Source organism: Pelophylax lessonae (genome assembly GCF_965119305.1).
Source record: "Pelophylax lessonae genome assembly, chromosome: 7".
In the NCBI taxonomy this organism is placed as follows: Eukaryota; Metazoa; Chordata; class Amphibia; order Anura; family Ranidae; genus Pelophylax; species Pelophylax lessonae.
In genome coordinates, this window is record NC_138774.1 from 164544252 (window position 1) to 164566178 (window position 21927).

Here is a 21927-nt window from a genome sequence, read left to right on the forward strand (position 1 = left end):
TTACTTGGTATGACATGTATGTTCCTTATTATGGGCCAGTTATTATATCCTAGACAAATTTATTCTGACAATCCAGGCACATAAGTTCCCACAGAACAATAAAGATCTGTGCTGTACAGGTTCATCATACTCTGCACGGTGCCTACAATGCAATTGTTTTGACACAACTCCAGACAGTTCTATAGAGAACATTCTGATGAGCATCTGTCACAACACCACATTGGTGACAGCTTGTGACAGTTCATAAGAGAGGAAGATCAACTTAAGCAGGCTACAGGTAAGGCACTGCAAAGCTACAGATCTGCCAAGAAAACAACCTCTAATTTGTCTGAAACCTAAAAGTATTTTTTACACAAAAGAAAAGGGAAATTGTTCCATTTGTCCAAATCACGTCAGTAAACAGAGGACAAATTGGCCCATTCTTTGTTTTATTGTTGTTCAAAAGATTTTTCAGATAGTGTGCAGCAGAAGGCAGACAGCTCATTTTAATAATTTAATACTGAAAGAAGGAGGTAAAGAGTAATATTTCATATTCTTATATTTGCCAAATTATTCTCAGGAATCCTGGGAAAGAAATGTTCACTGCTTTCTATCTGTTTGTGATTAACTCAGTCTCCATCAATACAAAAGCAATACACAGCAGTGGTTTTTAGAGTACATGTTCTTACCAGGTTAGCGAGCATATAATGGTAGCCCCGTGTGTGTTTGCCAAGGATTACAACCTGCAAGAAAAGAAAAAGAGATCAAGGATTTAACTGAATGTCCTTCTTAAAGTATTTTTAGCACTGAAATGATTCTATTTGTGTAATGCGGTTTAATACATAGTGCAAATACTAGATATACATTTACTGTATTCTATTGTAGGCAGAACTTGAAATGAAAAATAAACATTTTCACCAGCTGAGTTATTCAGTCATTCAATTACAATGTGTTATATTAAAAAATAATAATAATAAAACTTACCATGTTCTGTTAGCAAAATGCTCTAGAAAGGTTTTACTCTTGTTTTAATAAGGTCATAAGCACTATTAATTCAAATAAAATGGACAGGATGAGCAATCTGGTTTGTGCAAAATAGGAGAGCCAGTGTTCTGGTAGGCAAGGTACAAGTCTTCTTTATGGAATGGCTTGGATATTCATGCAAAAGGCTCATTTTGCACAGCTATAACAATCATTATTTGTCATAATGATCATTTTTTAGCAAATGTGACCTGAAAATGACATTCTTGTTGCAAAAATAATTGTTGTAGCAATCCCCTATGCGAGACAGCTTATATGTTGACTCTTATACATGTTTTAAAAGAACACTGTACTAAAAGAAATTTGAGGGCTACTATTGCTGGGGTCTTCTAAAAAACACTATTTCCCTTACTACCTCTGTCTTCACTACTTTCAAGTCACTGCCCAATTGCAAGCATACATATTAGAAAGTCAGAATGTCTTGATTAGCATCCTTCCTTTGGGTTTGTGACTTGGAAAATACTGTATGGTAGCCAACGAACTAGCATAACAGCCAGGTAACGAGCATTTTCTGACAGTAAGGTCCACAATAGCAACCTTGGTACCTCTGAGTATAGGTTTACTTTAGGCGTTCATTTCATATTTATTAAAAAAAATATATATACAGTAAAACCTTGGTTTGAGAGTAACTTGGTTTAAGAGCGCTTTGCAAGACAAGCAAAATTTTCAAATAAATTTTGACTTGATATACAAGCGATGTCTTGATATACAAGTAGCCTCAAGTCACAGCTGAGTATAAAAGAGAAGAGAGGCGCCTCTAAGTGTAGCAATATGGTTAAATTTAATGAAGGTACAACATTTAGCAACTCACATGGTTGATGATTGGAACAGGCACATCTAAGGATGCAGGCATAAGGGGTAAAGCTGTCCACATAGGATCATCCTCCACGTCATCCTTTCCATGCTGCCCCTCGCTTTCAGATCGCTTTACTGCAGGGTGGTCTTCCCGGTCAGGATTATAGACTAGCAGCCGGTGGTTCAGAAGATGGTCCATGTGGACAGCTTTACTCCAGATGCCTGCATACTTAGATGTGCCTGCTTTATTCACCAACCATGTGAGTTGCTAAATGTTGTGCCTTCATTAAATGGAACCATATTGCTACACTTGGAGGCGGCTCTCTTCTCTTTGATACCCTGTAGCTCCTGCTGGATTTTGCTTCCAATCCCCTTGTGGAAACGGCTATTTGTGGATGGACATTTTATGGTTACACAACCTATCGCAATGCTATAATCTTTTTATAGGGACTATAAACTGAAGGATTTATGAATAAATGGTTGTGGAACAAATCATCTGAGTTTCCATTATTTCTTATGGGGAAATTCGCTTTGATATAAGAGTGCTTTGGATTACAAGCATGCTTCCGGAACGAATTATGCTCGCAATCCAAGGTTTTACTGTATTATAAACTGATTCACACATTAGTCTCAATTCAGAGACAAAAGGTAGAACTCTATTTTCAGCCATATGGCTGCAAATTTCAGATCTCATTGGACTTAACTGAAAACTACTGTTACCCAGAATACTAAAGTTAATAAGAGTCCAGAATACTAAAGTTAATAAGAGTGAATTAATCTGCTGGATTTGAGTTTCAGGAATATCTTCTGAACTTTTTACTGTTGATTCTTTTTATTCTTCAGAATTGTGTAATCATTCACATTTTGGCCTTCTAATCAAATCTGGATGTACAGAAAGTGTGTGTGCACTATAGAATTCATTTATACTCCTAAACACTAAGCCTAAAGTGATTCTAAAGGAAAATATATATTTTTTTTAAAATAACAAAGATGTTATATCTACCTGCTCTCTGCAATGGTTTAGCATAGAGCAGCCCCGGTTCTCTTCTTTTTGGGTCCACCGTTGGCAGTCCTGGCCCCTCCCCCTTCCCAGTGCCCTCATAGTAAGCCACTTTCTATGGGGCACTCGATCAGGCATTCTCCAGAGTCGCTCTCTCTGTGTCCATTCATACAGGGAGCACGGATCGACACCCGCCTCCCGCTCTCGCCTCATTGGCTCACTGGCTGTGTTTGACAGCAGAAGGAGCCAATGGCTTTAGCTGCCATGTGAGCCAATGAGGAGAGAGATACCCCATAGAGATGCTGCTCTCCTGCCCATTGCTGTATAGAGATGAGGCTCAGGTAAGTATAAGGAGGGGCTAGGGGGAAAGATGCGCCCAGAATATTTATTACCCTAATGCAAAAAAAAAACAAAACACTGTCCTACAAGTGCAATTAATAAATAATAAATCCTTCTTCTAACCATTCCAGAGACTACTACAAGGTGTGTTTTTTTTTGTCTGTGTCCAGTTTGTAGGAATTTTCTCTCAATTCCTTATCTGGTGATGTGAGAGAGGGGCTAACCCTTGCCAACTTTAGCCAAAGCAAGTAAATGTTTGGATGGAGTTCTGTTTTAAGCAATAAATACAAGGGTTTTCTAATACTTATTTTAACATTTTGATCGCCATTGTTTTTATTCTGTTATTACACATAGCCTGTGATCTTTAAATGACCCTGGGTATCTTTAATGGTTTGTAATGACATGATAATTTTCTTCCTTCACATCACAGGCTCCCAGTTCATAAATAATAATCATGTACATATGAATATGACTCCTTTCTTTGTATTCCAAGACATGCTTGCCCAACTAGAGGTCATAGCACTGCACATATCTGGACATGTTCAAGAGGACTCAAGGGTATTAATGCTTATTTGATTAGCACATGACTGTAAAAATAATTACTGACCTTTATCATTTGATATCAAATTTAGATTATTTGAGCGCAATTGCAGTTATATATAATGTGCAAAAGGTTGTCTGACAGTGACAGCACAGGTTTATAAAGGTATGAGGTTTCATGGTTAGAAGAAAGTAATACAGGGACATTTAAAATAAACATTGTTTAAATAAAAATTAAATACTCTGCATACAGAGCTGATCCCCACATGTTCCCAACTACAGCAATTATGTACCAAAAAACAGTATCATTTGATGAAGTTAGGAATAATAGAGATTGAGCTTTAAACGTTAATTTAATTATATCCAGAAATATATATTTATACTATATAGATATATTAGATCTGGAAAATACATTACAACGTCCTGTGCTAAACAATTCAATAGATACCCATTAAAGGAACAATGTAATGCTGACACTAGGTTAAAGGAACAACAGATGTAAAATGATAGCAAGGTATCCAGGAACCTGTTCCTGCTTCATTCTAAAAATAACACTATGTAGCAAACTGAGGACAGCAGGGAAGAGATAAAGTATATACTGTACTAGAAAGATTATTAAATATATATATATATATATATATATATATATATATACTGTCATGCAAAGAAAGGTAGTGTTGGTTCAGCAAGTGATTGCTGGTATGTTTGACAGGAACTGTAGGCAAAAAGAAAGCCAAACTCATTAAAGCTTCTGCATCTATAGCCATGTGTGCATGGTAAACACATTATTTACAAAAGACAAAAGTGGGTAAAAGCACATACTAAAAAATCAGACGGTTGTGTGTTTGTATTATATAAAAAAAGAAACAGGAGCACAGTGAATGTATAGAGATTCCAAAATGTGAAACCTGTCAGTTGGCTTTTGGAAAAAAAAGAAAGATCTCCGATATTTTTTATGAAGAAAGGTGGCTTTCAGGATCCAATCCACAAAACACATGTATAGTCACCTACTGAAAACACATGTATAGTCACCGACTGAAAACACATGTATAGTCACCGACTGTTTAACGATTAGGACATGAAACTGAGCAGTTTTAAGCCAGCATGGCTTATATAGTTCTCAGATTTAAACCCTAACATATCAAACAAATATGGGAACAGGGTCTAAGAGAGCTTGTTCCATTTCTAGACGATCAGCAGGAGTTGGTTAAATGTCTTTCAGAAAAGGGGTTTTGTGTCCCTCCTGCTGACTTGCAGGCAGTGCAAAGTTATAGTATGACACATGAAAGTGGTAATACTCATAAAATAGCCAGGATGACATTTGATTTATGTTTCTGTTTTCAATTTATTTGTTTGCCACCTACAAATCTCATATATACTGTTTGTCAGCTCAATAGCAATCACACATATTTTTGTGCACAGAGCTAAAGAATGGAGTTAAAAAGATTACCACCAAGATCATTTATTTTATAGTACTGAAATGTAACAGCATTGCTTTGCTGCTGTGTTTTAAATCATGCCAGAGGAAGACTTTCAGGATTGCTGGATATAGGCACTGGCCTCATATCTTAATGTGTGTCGAAGATCAATAATAAAAATGTTATTTATTGCAGCTTACCAGTCCCTAGATGTGGTGGCTTCTTTTCCTTTTTCTTTTCCTATGACAGCCAAGCCAGTAACACACTTCCTGTCCTAGGGAGACTTACTCTTGATTTGGATGATCAAACACCTTCCTCATCTCCATAACATACAGAGTACAGGGAAGGTGTTCTGTAGTCCACTGAGGAAACCTATGCTGGGCTGATAAAACTACTTGGGATTTCAGCACAGCAGAGTGTGACTGTGTTGTCAGGTAACTATGGAAAGTAACAAGCTCATTGGATTTCTGTCAGTATCATTCATTTCTTTTTTTTGCACTTCTCTACCAAATATAAAAAAGCCTTCAATGGTATATTTAATGGACCAAAAGAGATCAAATAAGAGATGTTTACATATACTTTAAACCGTCATATGCAGGAGTCCCATCATGGCAAGCTTATTCTGTGTTATTTCTCAAGTGAATTAGAGAAGAAAGGAAGGAGTTGAGGGACTTCTTTGGGCAAGAGCTTTTTTCATTTATACCCACTAAATCTTGTCGTAGCTTAGTAGAGCAGGATCTGTTGATTTGATCAAATAGATTTAACATTATAAAAAGTTTAAAGTGGAACCTTAGTCAAAAAAGGAAGCCCTGCTCTTCAGGCTGGCCCCTTTTGCTGGTATATAGTGGGTAAAATCAGTACTGAATACGTCACCATTTTTATAGGTAAATTTATTTCTAAAGGTGCTATTGACATGAAATGATCACCACATGTTGGTAGCAACCAATGCAATCTATACATACAAAGAAACCAAAACAAATACAGTACGCTCAGAAATCAAGTTATGTGTAATACAATGGAATGGCACAGGGAATAAGTATTGAACACATCAGGAAAGAGAGGTGCAAAAAAGAATGGAAAGCCAAGACACCAGCTGAAATCTATCAGTAATTAGAAAGAAATCCTGCCCCTTGTCAGTGCAAATCAACATCAGCTGGTTCAGTCTGAACTGATGGCCTATAAAAAGGTGTCTCATTACAAAGATGTCACACAAGAAACATCTCATGATGGGTAAAAGCAAGGAGCTCTCTCAAGACCTTTGTGACCTTATTGTTGCAAAACATACTGATGGCATTGGGTACAGAAGGATTTATAAACTTCTCAATGATCCAGTGAGCACTGTTGGTGCCATAATCCAGAAGTGGAGAGAACATCATTTTACCATAAACTGGCCACGACCAGGTGCTCCTCACAAGATTTCTGACAGAGGAGTGAAAAGAATTATCATAAGAGTTGTCCAAGAGCCAAGGACCACTTGTAGAGAGCTTCAGAAAGACCTAGAATTAGCAGGTACAAATGTTTCAAAGAAAACAATAGGTAATGCACTCCACCGCCATGGCCTGTATACATGCTCACCATGCAAGACTCCATTGCTGCAGAAAAAGCATGTTGAAGCTTGTTTAAACTTTGTTGCACCACATTTAGACAAGCCTGTGAAATACTGTGAGAATATAGTCTGGTCATATTAGACCAAAATTTAACTCTTTGGATGCCATAATACAAACAATGCTTGAAGGTCAAATGGCACTGAATATCACCCCAAAAACACCATAGCAACAGTGAAGTTTGGAGGTGGGAACATCATAGTGTGGGGCTTTTTTTTTAGCATACGGTACTGGCAAACTTCATTTCACTGAAGGAAAGATGAATGGAAAAATGTACAAAGACATTCTTGATAAAAAGCTGCTGCCTTCTACCAGGATGGTGAAGATGAAACGAGGGTGAACATTTTAGCAAGACATTGATACCAAACACAAAGCCAAGGAAACTCTCAATTAGTTTTAAAGAAAGAAAATAAAACTGCTAGAATGGCCCAGCCAATTACCTGACTCAAAAAGAGAATCTATGCAAGGAACAAAAGATCAGAGTTCATAGAGGAGGCCTACAGAACCTTCAAGATTTGAAGATTTGTGTGGACGAATGGGCCAAAATCACCCCTGAGCAATGCATGTGACTATTTTCTTTATAGAGGAGGCATCTTGAAGCTGTCTTTACCAACAAAGGATTTTGTATCAAGTATTAAATACATTTCAGTTAGCATGTTCAATACTTTTTCCTTGTGTCATTCCATTTTATTACACATAACTTAATTTTTGAACTTATTTGTTTTGCTTTCTTTGTATGTTTGGATTGCATGGATTGTTACCGACATGTGGTGACAAATTCAAGGCAATAGCACCTTTAAAAATATATTTACCTAGAAAAATGGTGAGGTGTTCAATACTTATTTTACCTGCTGTAGCTAAGTAAACCTTAAAAATAAGTGTCTAAAATACAGTAATACGCTGTTTCACTCTGCTCTGCACATGCTCAGTTGCTTTCTATTTTTAGGCATTTTTAGGCACTGCCGAGTTTGTAAAACCGATCTGGTGACAGCCTTAAAGCAGAATTAAAAACTCCTATCCTTTACAGCCAAGGAAGCTGCTTTTGTTTGATATGCAACTGCCATGGGTTTGCACATGTGATCAGTTATGACACCAGATGACACCAGACGGTTCGAGGGTTTGGCTGAGGACACAAGCAAATGTGACAGTTAGCATAGCAATTCTTGTATTTTTTTAAACTGTTAAATCGATGGGTTTAGTTCTGCTTCACGATTTACTGGTGTTCAGTGGCACTGGGCTTCAGAAAAAGGGCAGCCTCCAGCAAGAGGAAACTGGAGCAATGCTGAAGGCAATTTACAGCACACATTATTAATGTGGAATGTACTGTATGTTCCTTGCTAAAGAACATTTTTTATTAAGTTGTTATGGGTAAAGTTCTGCTTTAACTACGACTTAAAAAAAAGGAATAACCTAGTAATAAGGAAAATAAAATACTGCTATTGCTGCTAAAATCACCTTAAATCTGGAATTGTACCCCACGGTACTTTTTTTCCACCACTAGGTGCCCTTAGTCTCCTAGACTGAATGACACCCAGGGTTAATCAGCCCCCTTTCTTTGAGCCCAGGTTGTCATTGAATAACCCCTGGAGACATGTTATCATGCAGCCTCAGCTCATAGTATTGTTGCACCGAGCTGCAATCACACATCATTACATTTCCATCCGTTTGAAGAGAAGAGGAAGGACCTGTCATGTTATTTGACCAGCCAGAGGAACTTTGGAAAAAAGTATGTATGCAGTGTTTATTTTTCTATTTAAAGCATTGCATACAATCCTAATTTTTGATATATACCGTAAAGCAGTATATGATAAAAATAAAATTATTAGCATTCACTTTTAATGAGTCTAGTTAAGTCAAACATGATAACATTTGTGAAAGTGTCATAAGTAGGTGTAAGGAGGAGAAAACATCCTCTTTTTATCTCTAATAGCTTGGACAGTTTCTCAGAGCATCTGGATCCAGTAACGAATGCCAATTAAAATGTTGTAAAGTACATTTTCTTTTGCCAACCCAACATGATCAAAATGGACAGTCATCAGGGGTATAACTAGGGGAGGATAACAGGGACAGCTTCCTAGGGAGTGCAAAATCAAATTGGAAAAAAATGACCCTAAAGCCAGTTTATCTGACTAGTAGCTGAATCTCATCTTTTTTATGATCTTGTTACTACATTTGACAGTATTTAGGGTGAAAAATATACGCAAGAGTGACAATGCATAATGAAAATAACTATATTTGGTAAAAAGTCTGGTGTGCCCAAAGATTGTATTATAATTGATATATTAATATATTCTCTTTACTCAAGTTAAAAATTCCTTATTAGGCTTCTACACAGTATAATTCAGTGCATATAATCAATACTATAAATAGTTTTTCCATGCTTATCACTTTACAACTCTGTTTTCATACAGATGTCCTTTGAAGCCGAGGTGGTTTGGCCTTTTTTTTAGCCAAATGTGCATTTGCTCTTTATTTGCATCTACACATTTCTTAATCACTTCTGGACTGGAAGGATTTGCCCCCTTAATGACCAGGCCATTTTTTGCGATTCGGTACTGCCTTATTTTAACGGACAATTGCATGGCCGTGCGACGCTGTACCCAAATTAACTTGACGTCCTTTTTTTCCCACAAACAGGTCTTTCTTTTGGTGGTATTTGATCACCTGTGCTATTTTTGATCATGCACTATAAACAAAAAAAGAGCGAGAATTTTGTAAAAATAACAATATTTTTCACATTTTTTTATACGAAATTACCCAAAAAAATTGAAAATTTTTTTTTAACATTTTAGGCCAATTTGTTTTCTGCTACATATGTTTGGTAAACAAAATCGTAAAAAGCGTATTTTGATTGGTTTGCGCAAAAGTTATTGCGTTTACTAAGGGAAAGATTTTTGTCATTTTTATTGTTTTTTTTTTTTAACGAGTAATGGCGGCGTTCTGCGATTTTTTTTGCGGGACTGCCACATTGCGCGGACAAATCGGACCCTTGACTGACATTTTTGACACTTTTGGGGGTACCAGTGACATTACTACAGTGATCAGTGCTATACATATGCACTGTTACTGTAAAAATGACACTGGGAGGGAAGGGGTTAACTTTATTGGAGAGGGAGGGGGTTAAGTGTGTCCCTAGGGGCGTGCTTCTTACTGTGATTGGATGTCTCTGTGTGTGTAACAGCAGAGATCAACGGTCCTACATAGCAGGACCGTATGATCTGTGCTGTTACACAGGGGAGAATGACAGGCGGCTGTGTTTACATTAGCCGCCTGCCTTTCTCCCGCTGTATCCGATGATCGCAAGTGACCGGTGGACATCGGGTCCGCCAGTCACACGTGCGGGCTGCTTAGTGAACGAGCAGGGGCTCGCCCCCTATTGGCTCACAGGCTAGTGACGTAGATTGATATAATTTTTATTTATTTATTTTTTACAAGTAATGGCGGCGATGTTCGATTATTAGCAGGACTGCGACATTGTAGCGGACAGATTGGACCCCTAACTGACATTTTTGACACTTTTGGGGGAACCAGTGACATTACTACAGTAATCAGTGCTAAAAATATGCACTGTTACTGTAATAATGACACTGGCAGGGAAGGGGTTAACAGTGGTGATCAATTGGTAAAGTGTGAACCTAGGGGAGTGTTTTCTAACTGTATGGGGGATGAGCTTGTGAAATGACCACAGAGATCTGTGATCCTATATAGAAGGATCACAGGCGCTCTGTGATCATTCCAGAGAGAATGGCTGACTGTGTTTAGGGAGGGAGGGACTTGTGAAATGACCACAGAGACCTGTGATCCTGTGATAACTTCAGAGAGAAGAGCGGTCAGCTGTGTTTACAACAGCTGACCGTCCTTCTCTCTCAGTGGAGAGCGAACGCAGGTGCCTGGTGGCAATAGTGGCTGCCGGCCCCAAAGATTGGCACCCCGCTGCCTAGTGGGGGCAGGAGTGCGCCGGCAGCGGTGTGCGCTCACCCCCATCGCCGCTCCCGGGAACCAACGTACCCATACGTTGATTCGAGCAACCGAGCCAGCCTGCCGCAGTAAATGTGCGGTGGACGGTTGGCAAGCGGTTATTAACTGTGCTCATCTGACTGCATGATTACAGATTTTGTTAATCTGGCATTCTATTTATGTGTCACTACAGGCAAAACTGTTTTCCCCATTATGGATAAAGTAAGGAGGGTTATAACACCTGTTTTTTTTGCCATACTTTTCCCATTGAGATTTCCCTTTACTTTCTGTCTCATATCCAAAACACAAAGTGAGAAGAATTTCCTTCCAAAGTAAGGGAATCCCAGGATGTCGCCAAGGTCACCAGAACTAGTGTACCCATTGGAAGATTTCACCTCTGTTCTTGTTCTCAACCCAAAATCTGGGACTTTTACTTTCAGATTCAATAACGATAAACAGGACAAATAGAGAGGGTGAATCTCCCCAACAGGGACACAGATAGCAATAAAAACCTAACAAGAGTTCTAGTCCCTTTCCCTCTATCCAAAACTAAAATTGTTTTGTAATTTTAGTGACACTTTAACCACTTAAACTCCAGAAGGTTTTACCCCCTTCATGACCGGAGCATTTTTTGCTATTCGGCACTGCACTACTTTAACTGCTATTGGACAGTCATGCAACACTGTACAAAAATGAAATGTATATCATTGTTTTTTTTTTACACAAACAGAGCTTTCTTTTGATCACCATGGGTTTTTTATTTTTTATTATAAAAAAAAGACTTAACATTTTGAAAAAAGAAATAATATATATATTTTTTACATAATACTATAAAACATATCTTCTTGCTGTGGGGGATCTCTACAGGAGGGAGGGGCTAGGAGCAGTGAAAAGGAACCCAAGAATAAGAGGATCCAGGCTACCCTGTGCAAAACAACTGCACAGGGCAGGTAAGTATAACATGTTTGTTATTAAAAAAAACAAAAAACAAAAAAAACAGACTTTACAATCACTTTAACCAGAATGCCAGACATACATTTTTTTTTTTTTAAATCCTGTGTTTGTAAACAAGTGTTACCTCTCTAGGGTACTGTATATTCTATGGCCCAATCAACACATTATCTTTTTATTTATGACAGATACTATAACGCTCGCTGTACTTTTGGCCATGTGGTGCCATGCTGCGGCTCTAATGCACAGAAGATTTAGTATTCTTTGTATTCTCCCCTCTCCACTTTCCCATTCAAAGAGCACAGTGCAGCTCTCATACAAAGAAGGGATAATGTTGTTTTCATTTCTCCCTCCCCTTGGCCATTCATTGACCGCTGTGTATTACATGGTGTTCTGTGACTGGAGAAGAAGGGGAGAAAAGAGCATACAACTGATACTATTCCTTCTGTGTTTGTGAATAGTAGCTCTCATATACACAGTGGCTGGGAGTACAGTTGAACTATTTGGTGTAAATGAAAAAACAAAAAACAAAACAAAAGACACAGCCGCAATCCCACCATAGGATATACCCTAGGAGAGGTAACTATTGTTTACAAACAAAAAAAAATGTCCTGAAATTCCACTTAAAGGGTTATTTCACATTTGCCAAAAAACATCCTATGTGTGTAATGGGCACCTGTTGATGAAAACAAACTGTGCAGCTTTAAACTAAAGTTGAATAGTGCCCTCGGTATATCTGTACGTCATTGATATACCTCTGGAAGGATGACTGAAAAACTCTCCCAGAGATGGCATCATCCCATCCTGCATTTTTGCTAGGATGTTGTTAAAGCGGAGTTCCGGTCTCAAAAAAAATTTTCAATGAACATACCCCCGGGACAGTCAGGGCTAGTGCATTCCACAATGGCTAGCCTCTGATCTGTCCCGGTTCGCACTTACCTTTTAGAAGAAATACTTACTTTTAAAATTTCTTCTCCAGCGCTGCCATCTCAGGTGTGGGCAGCTTGAAGCCAGCGCGATCCTCTTCCTCGTCCTCTTTGGTCCCACGATGCACTGCGCCGGCCCCGCTGTCACTTTCGGGTCTGCAGCGTCATCCCTGCACAGCTTCTGGGCATGCCCAGAAGCTGTTTAGCAAGGTATGATGCGCCTGCACCGGCACTGATGTCGGGGCCGGTGCAGGCACATTGATTCCTGGGAGCGATGACGTTCAGCTCCCAGGAATCATTGCAAAGTGGAAGTGACGGCGCGGGCCGTGCGGCCGAAGGAGGAAGTGGAAAGAAGGTGAGTATTTTTTTTCTGCAATTGCAAGGTAAGTAAAAAAAAAAAATCCTAACCCATTTCTTTTTCAGGTGAGCTATAGCAAGCAGACGGCCCAAAATCGACTATGTCGATTTTGTGGCCGGAACTCCGCTTTAAGACACTACCACTGATTCAAACCCACTTGCACGCATGCTCTCTCTCCCCTGTTGCAGTAGCTCTGAGCTCAGTGACACTGTGATGGAGGAGATAGTGGACCGCACATGTGTTTTGGTTTGAGAGCTCTCTCCTGTTATGGTGAGGATGCGATGATACCATCTCTGGGAGTTTTTTAGCCAGGCTTCCGGAGGTACTGTGCGTAAATAAGAGCACTTTACAACTTTAGTTACAGCTGTACAGTTTGTTTTTTTTCTAAAGATGCCCCTTACCCGCAGTATTTTGGTAAAGGTGAACTACTCCTTTAATGTGTTGAATACCAAGAACTAAAAGTTACAGTTTACAAATTGACTCTTGACAGATGAGGGAAAGGCTTTAATTGTTGAAGGTAGGATGGGATGGAACTACATTGTTTATAATAACTATTTATTTCTTTGCAAGCAACAGAAGCAAAACAGTGTTTGAAATTGTTTGATGTTGTATTTCCTTTCAAAGCCCAACATCTCAAACATATTTTTTTGCATGGCAATCAGTGCATCTAAAGAAGCAGACACAGGTAATTGCATTTCTTTGACTGTTTTTTTTTTAGCCTGGAACCTTTGTGTTAATAGAGCAAAGATAAAATAGATAAAATGAGGAGCTTAACAAATCTATTTAATTTGTTTTTCCCTTACAAACATATTTTAAAAAAAACAAGATCTTACTGGGTAAAGAGGTATGCAAGGGAACTTGGTCTTTGCTTTTACTAATGCAATCGTGGGATGTAGTGTTACACACATTAGGTATCAAGAAAGAAGTAATAATTAATAATTTTTTGGAGGAATTTGAAAATAGGGCTTATATGCATATCTTTGTCTGTTTGAATATATGACTAGAGCTACTAGCCAAGTACAATAGAACCAATCACCCACATGAATGCTCACCCAAGGAGGATGAAAAAGTGCTTTTGCTTAAGGAAAGGAAAGATGAGTAAAGCAAGTAAATCTATCAAATACTCACACACTGGAAGCAAATAAAGGTGGAATGAGATTGAGTAGTGACATTGAATTGCACAGAGGGATTACTTGGGCAAGATTTAGTTGAAATTCAGTTCAGTATCTTCTCAGGAAGCTAATTTTCCTGTTCTTGGAATGGAAGAACAGCTTTACAACCAAAATGAATAGATATACTGAAGACAAAAAATTACCTAATCATACATCAAATATAGAAAAAGGTAAGATGACATGTTCACATTCAACATTGACTATCTATCTAAAACTATCTAAAACTATTGTACATTTTTCGCTTTTTCTGTAATGCTTCAAAACCTTTCTTTTCCAGCTTCCCTGATTCTTGATTTATTGTGCTCTTGTGGCCTATTTGCCTTTCATCTTTTTTTAAAGTTTACTAGTTGAACGTAAGTGTTTTTTTTTTTTTTTTTTTTTTAATAAAGTAGCATTTTTTGAGGAGGATGAGAAGACTGGCCACCTTCTGGCAAAAATTGTCCAATTGTCAAAGGCCTCCCGGCCATAGGAGCTAGCCGGAGTAAACCCGGCCCAATTGTTAATTCACCCAATTTAATTATAAAAGAGTTAATGGACTTCTATGCATCTCTTTATCAATCACAGGGGTTGAAGTCCTTAGAGGAACGTTCTCACTATCTTCAGATTTCCCTCCCTTCCCTAACGGCAGCCCAAAGGGGAAAAATAGATGCTCCTATTACTTTGGCAGAGTTACAGAGAGCGGCCAGCTCTTTTCCTACCCGCAAGGCCCCTGGTGATGATGGCATCCCGATGGAAATGTATGTTAGATATGGAGAGTTCATTATACTACAACTGCTAAAGGTGATTAACGCCTCATTGAAAGTAGGCTGCCTTCCATGTCACGAGTCCTGATAGTTCTTTTAAAACCGGGTAAAGACCCCTTGCATCCATGTTCTTATAGGCTGATATCCTCACTCCAGAGCAATGCAAAGTTCTTGGCAAAAGTCCTAGCTCTTAGACTGAATGAGGTCAGACTGTCAGTGGTGCATAAGGACCAGGCAGGATTTAAGCCCCATAAGTCGACAGCGGTTAATTTGTGAAGACTTATGTCAATATGCAGACCCCCGCAGATAACATGGGTAACAGAGCCTTACTATCCTTAAATGCTCACAAAGCTTTTTATAGTGTTGAATGTGTATCTCTGGCTGGTCCTGACCTAATTCGGCTTCGGTACATGGTTCATATCCTAGGTGAGCCTTCTTTACAGTGCACCAACTGCATTTGCTTTGGGCAGAGGCACTAGGCAGGGCTACCTCCTATCTCCACTGCTCAATGCGCTTGCCATTAACCCGTTAGCTACCCTTAAATGAGCCAACCCTCTAATCACGGGGTTTCGTTATGGCGATATTCACAAAAAAATCATGCTGTATGCAGATGACGTGTTACTAATTCTAGGGGTTACGACCCTATCACTGCAAGCGGTCATGTCATCAGTCCTTGAATTTGGTCAATACTCCAGACTGACCATTAACTGGACCAAATCAGCACTGCTCACACAGTGATTCCACACTACAAATTGCTCCCGTTTGTCCCATACAAGGCCCCTATAACACGATTGATCCGTCTATCCGTTTTTCATCAATCCGTCAATGGATGGCAATGCAATCGGGTGTTAATGGATGACCATCCGTTACCATCCGTTTACCTCCGCCTATGATCTGGTCCATTTTTTTTGAACGTACAAGGATACTTTGAGATCTGTGAAAATGGACATTAACTGTTGTCAACGCCAACTCAGTTAAGATCCGTTTGGAAACAGTTAAGTATTTTTATGTGAAGTCAAACTTTGACCCAGGTAGTAGTTGGACCATAGGGAGTACATCCCCAAGGAGGAACATGACCAGAGATGTCTCCCAGGAGCACCTAATAAACCTGTTGCATGAAAGGCCAGGCTTGTGTGACACAACATTTCATGGATCCCATCCACGACTCATATTAAGCTTGCCTATATCCAGAGAGACTCGGTCTCAGAGGGTCTTGAGGCCCTTGACTTTACTACACCTAATAAGCTCCTACCGACGTACAGCCTCATTTAAAAAAATGGAACAATGCCAAATACTTACAGCATGTTACAGGATATATGAAGTATAGTCTTATATGGTGCAATGATAATTATCAGCAGCTTGCAGATTAAGTGCAAGTTAGTGCATGGTGCTCGGTGGAAGATGTATGGAATAGGTAATATGTCCCAGATCTTTAGAGATGAAGTTCTGCTGCTTTTTGCCCCACTGCAGGCCACATACTTGCATACACATTTTTTATTATCAGCAATTGTGACATGCGGTCAGGGCATAAGTAGATGTGCAGGAATGGCATTCATCTCCCACCCCGATTTTTAATCTGATTCAAATGGCTGAAATCTCTAAAGGCTTTATTTCACAATGCTATAGTATGTTACTGTCTGAATTCCACAAGGGCTATCCGAGTAAGGCGGCGTCTCTCTGGGAGAGAGATCTCGGACCAATGATGGGTGACCAATGGAAGGAGGCATATCAGGCTGTGGTAACCTGTTCTTTAACTTCTTCAGCCCTGGAAGGTTTTACCCCCTTAATGACCAGGCCAATATTTGCGATTCACCGCTGTGTTGATTTAACTAACAATTGCACAGTCGTGCGACGCTGTACCCAAGATCGGTGTTTCAGCTTAGCTAAGACACACAATCTCATTGTGCCTGTCTGACAGAAGAGCCCCCTGCATTGTTTACATAGGCAGGCGGCTCTCCTGTCAGTTTCCCTGAAGATCGCGGGAGGCCGACTCCTCTCATGGTCTGGCTCCTGCTGTGTCTAATCACATGCACATAGTCGCGTAGATCTACGTGATTATGCGCAGCCGAGACACCCTGCTGCAAGTAAATCTGAGTGGGGCGGTCGGCAAGTGATTAAATGTGGCCCAGAAGCCCTCTCAACTATATATTCTCCTATGCTCTCATTATACTCCCCTAAGGATTTAAAAGCCAAATTGCCATAGGTGTAAAATGGACCATGATGATTTAATTTATCTACTATGGCGTTGCCCTAAATTACATCTATATTGGAAGCAGGTTATAGACACAGTAAATATGGTATTTAGGGTAAAAATTCCATTGACCCTAAACACTGTCTCCTCAACATTCTAGAGGATATCTTTGAAGAGGAACATCCTAAGATAGTGGTAGGAAAGGCCCTATTTCACACCCGTAGGTTACTATTAGTGATGTGGAAGTCACCAGATGCTCCTACACATAATTTCTGGGTGTCCTCTGTGGGCCAGGCTTTACTTCTGGAAAACCATATTATTAGACGTGGGGGTTGCCCTGGCAAGTTTGAAAAGTTGTGGGCAGTGGGCACTATGGTTGGACTCCCAGGGTCTCAGCGCACAGGAACTGGTATACCAGAGATTATTTTGCTGTCCGATAAGACCATAAGATTCTGAAATTTGCTTGATTGGATGAATATTTGCGACTTTGCCTAGCTCTGGGGGGGATGGTGTCATGGTGGCGATGTGGCTGCTTAGTTTTTGCTTAGTATATGTGGATACGAACACCAGTATTTGCTAATGTATCTGTGATTAATGATCTTGGATTTGTAAGTTACTGTATCCTTTATTGTATTTTGCCTGTTATATTGAACTGATATGATGCCTGTTTATTACAATAAACATTTTCATGATTTAAAAAAAAAAAAGTTTACTAGTTGCAATGGGTATTCTAAACATGCAGTGAGCACCCAGTGTAGATATAGGATACTGGATTAAAGTCCTCTTGTTTATATATGTGCAAACAACCAGTTCAGGGATGGGAGGGGGGAGTCTACTGTGCATGTGCAACTCATTGCCATGATGGGGTTCCAGGGTAGCAGTTTGTAGATAAAACTTGGGTGGTGGTGCTCTGGAAGTGCACATCCTGTTCCTCCTTGCACAAAAAAGCAGATACTGGTCCTGCTGATGGGTTAAGAACCTTCTGCGGCCCTGTCCAGGTCTTCTAGAGTAACTGCCTGTCTCCTGGAATCTCCTCCATGCTCTTGAGACTGTGCTTGAAGACACAGCAAACCTTCTGGCAACGGCACATATTGATCTGCCATCCTTGAAGAGTTGGACTGCCTGTGCAACCTCTATAAGGGCCAGGTACCGCCTCATGCTACGAGTAGTGACACTGACCCTAGCCAAATGTAAAACTAGTGAAAAAAAATGTCAGTGATCTCCACCTGTAAAACCATTCCTGTTTTCGATATTGTCTCAGTGTTGCCCATCTAGTGCACCTGTTATTAATTTAATTAAAACCAAAGGAGCTGAAACTGATTAACAACCCCCTCTGCTACTTAACTAACCAGATCAATATCCCAGGAGTTTAATTGACTTGATGCTATACTCTGATCAAAAACGTTTCCTTTCATTTGTTTGAGCAGTGTAAATAGGGATATATGAACAGGCCAGAGAAGAACAGATGAATGCCAACATACAATAAAAGCCAAGTATATTTCATCTCCTGAGTATATTTGAATAAAAGATCCCCACTAGGGAAATTATCAAAATACAAATTTATTTGCTGACTTGATGTTTGTGTGGGTTTACTCTCAACTACCACAAACATGGTAGGTTTAAGTGGCTCTTACCCAAAGATGACCCCAGTGAGTATGCATACCTGTAAAAACTACTACAGCTACTGCTGTGAATGGTTAAGCTCTCTTTGTAAAATGTTCCAAAATATGTTGGCAGTCAATAAATTATTAAAAAGAATACTTTTTAACAAAACACTAATAACATACTATAAAGAACAATGGCACAGAGGGGCTAAGTTGAAATCATATGCCCCTTGGGCCAGTTTCGTAAAGTGGTGGTGAAGGCCTTTTGATTACATTTTATCTACAGGTAAGCCTATAATAAAGTCTACCTGTAGGTACTGCAAATATCGCCTAAACAAGCACCATTTAGGGGATATCTACTTGTGAAGCCGATGGTGATGTCACCGGTGTATGTGCTTGGAAGGAACAACATTCCTGTTCCATTCCTTTAGAGCCCTGTGCCAAAAACAGTGACTCCTGAGCGCATGTGCGGAAGTGACATCATCAAAGTTCCCCTATTCAAAGGACAGGGGACCGAGTGAAGATGGAAGCCCTGTCAGTGGTGACAGCGCGCCACTGGAGGGTATCATTTTAAGGTAAGTTTTACATAATGTGCTAGTATGTGATGCATACTAGCACATTCTAACATCGCCTTGGAGGGGAAAAGTTTTTATGTATTTGAGTTTACTACCACTTTAAATCCACAACCATGACCACAGGTCTTTCTGGCTACACATTTTTATTAAAACAACACAACACCAAGGCTTTTTCAAAAATCTAGTTCTGAATATATAGTAACCCACAGCTGTGGATCAGTTTTTTTTTTTTACTATGGCTAGGCTTTACAGCTGAAAGCACAACTTCAGAACAGTTTTTCAACATTAAGCGTCATGTTCAGCTCCAGTATCACTAAAAATTTAGATACTCTACAAGCATTGGCAGAAGCCAAAGTTGCACAGCCAAATTGGTACAATAAGTAATAAGCGATGAGCACAAAACATAATATACAAGTGTATTTCACTTCAAGCATAATAGGCACAAGAAACACTTTCCAGAATATGGGATGCAAGGTCAAGTAAGTAATTTTATTTTATTTGGAATTGCTGCATAACTGAACTGAAGAAATAGCCTTTGACTTAATGTGGCATATCTAGGTCTGCAAGGAAGTAATAATAAACTAGCATTTACTCAGAAAATGCATATTGCAGAAACAGTAATAGCTCACTTAATGATCATTTTAGATAAAGGCTGCAGAATAGACCAGAAATGATGCTGATCTCCAGGCAAGCAGCTAGATACAGATATTTTTTTAACTATTTTAGCTGCCCAAATCTTGCAATCCTTAAAAAAAAAAAAAAAAAACCTGGCAACATAGCTATGTTACTGACCTGCCTTTTCTTTACTGCAGGTAAACGGCACAACTTAGTTAGGGACTCTCAATTAGTCTGCTGCCTGGAAAATGAAGGTAGCGAGCTATTGACAAACAAAAGGCATTGGAAAACGGGGTCTGCCATGGGGGACATATAGTGTACCAATGCCAAATTTCAAAAACACAGCACAGTACAGCATTTCCTCAATACAGAATTGTCATGTCTCCCCAACAACAACATTGCACTGAAAGTATGGTGAGGGCCTGAGTTATCAATGCCTTCAAATTATTGGCTCTTGTGACTTTTTAGTGACGCACCTTTAATGTTTTTGGTTAAAAGTTTGCCATTTGTGAACCTTTCAAAACTCAAGAATTTACTATAAAAGGAGCCTCATTCTCATGTAGAGGCAGCAACACACTCAGTCATCACTGTTCTCCTATTGTCTGACTCTCACTCCGTCATACAACTTCCCGTTCCAGTCAGGGAACACACTGTGTATAGCGCATCTCCAAAGCAACAAGCCCCACCCCCAGAGTATCTCCGCCATAAAACACCCAGCCTGACACTGAGATCAGTATCGCCTGAAGGAGCACACATGCCCAGAACGCGAGCACCCCCTGCCAACGCTTGGAATACTGAACACTGCGAGAAACATAGGAAGTGTCAGACTCCACCGGCACAGCCAGGACCACGGATGCTACAGTGTACCTCCCTAACATCCCCACAGTGTTGCAGATGAACCAACTATTTATGCTGACCAACTATCTCCTCTGTGTGAGTTAGTGCATTGTTTTTATGTAATAAATTACCTTTTAATCTACACTGAGGTGGCGCTGCTTTTCTTTTCCTACCCCACTTGTCTGTTGCAGAGTCCATCTAGCTCTGTATGAAGCCTACAGCCACCTCCACCATCATTCCCCACTAACCACAGGGATTGATTCATCCTGCATACTACCTTACAAAGACTGAATACAGCCACAGTAATGCAACCTTTGGTATATACCGATTGTACTTGACATTTTCACTGGCGCAGGTCGAATGTTGTGTTTTTAAATAGAAAAGGGGGCACAACCCTTTGGGCACACCTGTATGGGATAACGGTTGCCCCTGCTTTATTAAAAACTGGTTTGGCAAAATACATTTGGTTGAACTGTGTTTGTTAATTTTGGGGACATTTCCCATTTAAGAAATATGTGCAGTGTTCTGAGGAGGGAATTCCAGCCAATAGGAATCCCTGGGATTTGCTGGAAGCCCACTGACCCTTTATAAGAACCTGAGAGAATGAGCTTTTCCTCACACCGGGACACTTTATTTTTTGGAAGCTGGGATACGGTCAGCCATGAAGACTCCTTTGAGGTAAGTTTTAGAGAGAGCAGCGAGCAGTGGCAGGGAAGCCTGGCTAAAGCAGTGTCTCGCCTTAGTGGAGGACCGGGAGGAGTCGGGAAAGATGCCGGTGTAACGGGTTCAGCACAAGATTTACAGTGTCCTGGGATGGCTGAGCCAGTGGAGCCAGTCTGTAGTCGCCTCACACAGCATAGCAAGCTGCCAACAAGAGGGAAGGAGAGAGAGGCGAGGTGGGAGGAGAAGCAACACATGACTGATGGTGGGCATGAGGAAGTCGGTATAGAGGCCGGTCCTTTCAGGCATAATAATAAAAGGCGGTCCCTTTCCCACTCAGCTTCTAGGTCAGGCTCTAGAGGACCGAGAGGCAGGTCTCTAGCAAAGAACAGGGAACAGCGTTCTCCCGCCCCTTCTTCAGCTTTACTGCTTGTCAGGCAACTAGAACAGGCTGGCTTAGTTCAGGATAGAGAGAGCTTCATAGTTACATAGTTACATAGTTAGTGAGGTTGAAAAAAGACATCAGTCCATCCAGTTCAACCTATGATGTGTGTGTGTGTTTGCTTTTAACCGTACATTGTATACCCCTGTATGTTGTGGTCTTTAAGGTGCCCATCTAATA

General features: G+C 40.0%; 1 protein-coding gene across 5 annotated transcripts in view; it reads right to left on the bottom strand.

The window, feature by feature from the left end:
* Nucleotides 1-21927, bottom strand: part of GRIA3 (glutamate ionotropic receptor AMPA type subunit 3) — a 427883-nt gene that overhangs the window by 102975 nt on the left and 302981 nt on the right. For all 5 annotated transcript variants that reach the window (XR_014225478.1, XM_082263155.1, XM_082263154.1 and 2 more), the window contains exon 5: nt 669-722. Coding sequence is in view for 4 of the 5 variants with exons in the window: in XM_082263155.1 (XP_082119281.1) it covers nt 669-722 (54 nt within the window). In the remaining variant the exon portion in view is untranslated. The remainder of the gene's footprint in view (nt 1-668; nt 723-21927) is intronic.